This window comes from Morone saxatilis, unplaced genomic scaffold (assembly GCF_004916995.1).
Source record: "Morone saxatilis isolate NCDOM2014 unplaced genomic scaffold, NCSU_SB_2.0 Contig4, whole genome shotgun sequence".
Taxonomy (NCBI): Eukaryota; Metazoa; Chordata; class Actinopteri; family Moronidae; genus Morone; species Morone saxatilis.
Window position 1 is genome coordinate 17426612 of NW_023339984.1, and position 2013 is coordinate 17428624.

Genomic DNA, 2013 nt, shown 5'->3' on the forward strand with positions numbered 1-2013 from the left:
GAGAAATTCAACAATAAAAGTCCCATATAAGGCATAAATATGGGACTTTTATTTTGGTGCTTTTTCTCCGCATTTCCCATAATGCTGAGAATATTTTACACTTGTAATTTAAGTGCGGCTGATTTGACTACGGAGATCGGAATAACAGCTGGCTTGACCGCAGTCTTTTACATTACTAAAACATTTGCAAACTAAAACAGCTTTAAACAAATACATCTCCCTCTTTCAGCACATCCTTCATTCAACACCTCCTCCTCCTGACTTTAATATCCAATCAGTATTCTAAAGTAACTTCCTCCTGCTGTAACTAAGCAGAGGTATGTTGGTGTGAACCTGCAGGGTGGTATTATCTTTATTACCATACAGGGTACAATCTTCCATCACACACACTGATTTTAATGGGCATAATGGAGGAGAACGTGGGATTCATCATTGTGCTGCTCACTCACGCTGCAGTGGCCTCAGCAGGTAATATGGTAACAGCCAGTTTCCATCATTTCATACTAAACTCAGCTTGACATAACTGAGTTTCTGTTCTCAATAAATGTTGGAAGACAGGTGATTTGTGTTTGATCGCACTCAGCTGCTAACTTCTCTAAATGAAACAGACTGTAAATATTCTGTTCATATGAATGAATACATACTTATGTCTAGTGTATTAAAAGGCCATGACACAATGTTAATACATGCAAAAGATTTTAATTGTCGATAATCTTCTTTTTAATCACCATTATTATTATTATTATTATTATCATTATTGTTGTTGTTGTTGTTGTTGTTGTTATAATAACAACAACAAGCAGAAATAATTGAAACAGACGTTATTTGCACAGTACTGAATAATTAATTGAATAATAGCACCCATTTTCTATCCACTACGGTTATGTGAATATTAGGAGTTGCCATTAAACCATTTTAGAAGAAGTGGAGCTTCAGAGGAAACAATTTTACCAACTCAGTCGAATTTAAATATTTCCAAGTGTTTTTTGGAGCCCAATTTGACAATGCATGTAGGTAGATGTAAATGCACCTAGTGTGTGAGCAAATGGGTGATTAAGAAGCCAACTGTGATTTTGCATCTTTATAAATGCAGCCTGTTAATCGAAAAAACAGAAGGAACCTGTTTTGAAAGTAGGCTAACTCTGACTCTAGGCTAAAACAGCTTCATCTGGTCTAATGTGTGTTTCTTCAGCAGACCCTGAGGTACTTTGCTCATCGAAGCCAGTAACAGCAGCACTCGGTGAGGATGCGACTCTGCAGTGCCTCCTTCGTCCCCCTCAGGATGCGACAAATATGACGGTGGAGTGGCATCATGAATATCTTAACCTCACTGTGCACCTGTATGAAGACAGGAAAGACAATCCTGCTGAGCAGAAGGAGCACTCTGAGGGGCGAACTTCTCTCTTTCGTGAGGGGCTGACCAAAGGTAACCTGTCACTGAAACTCTCTGCTGCAGTCCTCTCTGACGCTGGAAGATACAGATGCTCCATTCACACTGACAAACTGCAGAAGAGCTGTTATGTTACCCTCACTGTTGGTATGTACACTGAAGATCAAGTCATTTTAACCTCTTTTTTTACTTATTAAAGCAGCAAACAGCATCTATCTGTCCCCAATAGACACACAGACACACAGGAAGTACAGACAGTAACAGGAAGAAATGTTAGAAAGTTAAAACCTTGAAGAGTATATTAAAATATAATATAATATATAATACAGTATGCAATATATTCAGAGGATACATATTATGTAAGGGTAAGGTAATACTTAATTTGAACTTCAACATCGAAAATCGATTCTTTGAACACTTATTTCAATTTCCCAGCAGAGAATAAAGACAGAAAGCAAGAAGCAGATTCTAGTAAGTAAAACAAACAAACAAACAAACAAAATCATCCTCTTTTCTCTCATCAGAGGGCTATTTAGCATCTATAGCAGATTAAAACTTTCCACTTATTCTGGTTGAATTTAGCCATGACTCGGTTGTAATACATATTGTTATTATTATATTAA

The 2013-nt window shown here is 37.1% G+C and overlaps 1 protein-coding gene across 1 annotated transcript in view; it reads left to right on the forward strand.

Annotated features, from left to right (window-relative positions):
• Nucleotides 1-356: 356 nt before the first annotated feature.
• Nucleotides 357-2013, forward strand: part of LOC118337927 (butyrophilin-like protein 8) — a 6325-nt gene continuing 4668 nt past the window's right edge. The window contains exons 1-2 of the mRNA XM_035675092.1: nucleotides 357-468; nucleotides 1196-1537. Coding sequence (XP_035530985.1) covers nucleotides 399-468; nucleotides 1196-1537 — 412 coding nt within the window. The 5' untranslated portion in view covers nucleotides 357-398. The remainder of the gene's footprint in view (nucleotides 469-1195; nucleotides 1538-2013) is intronic.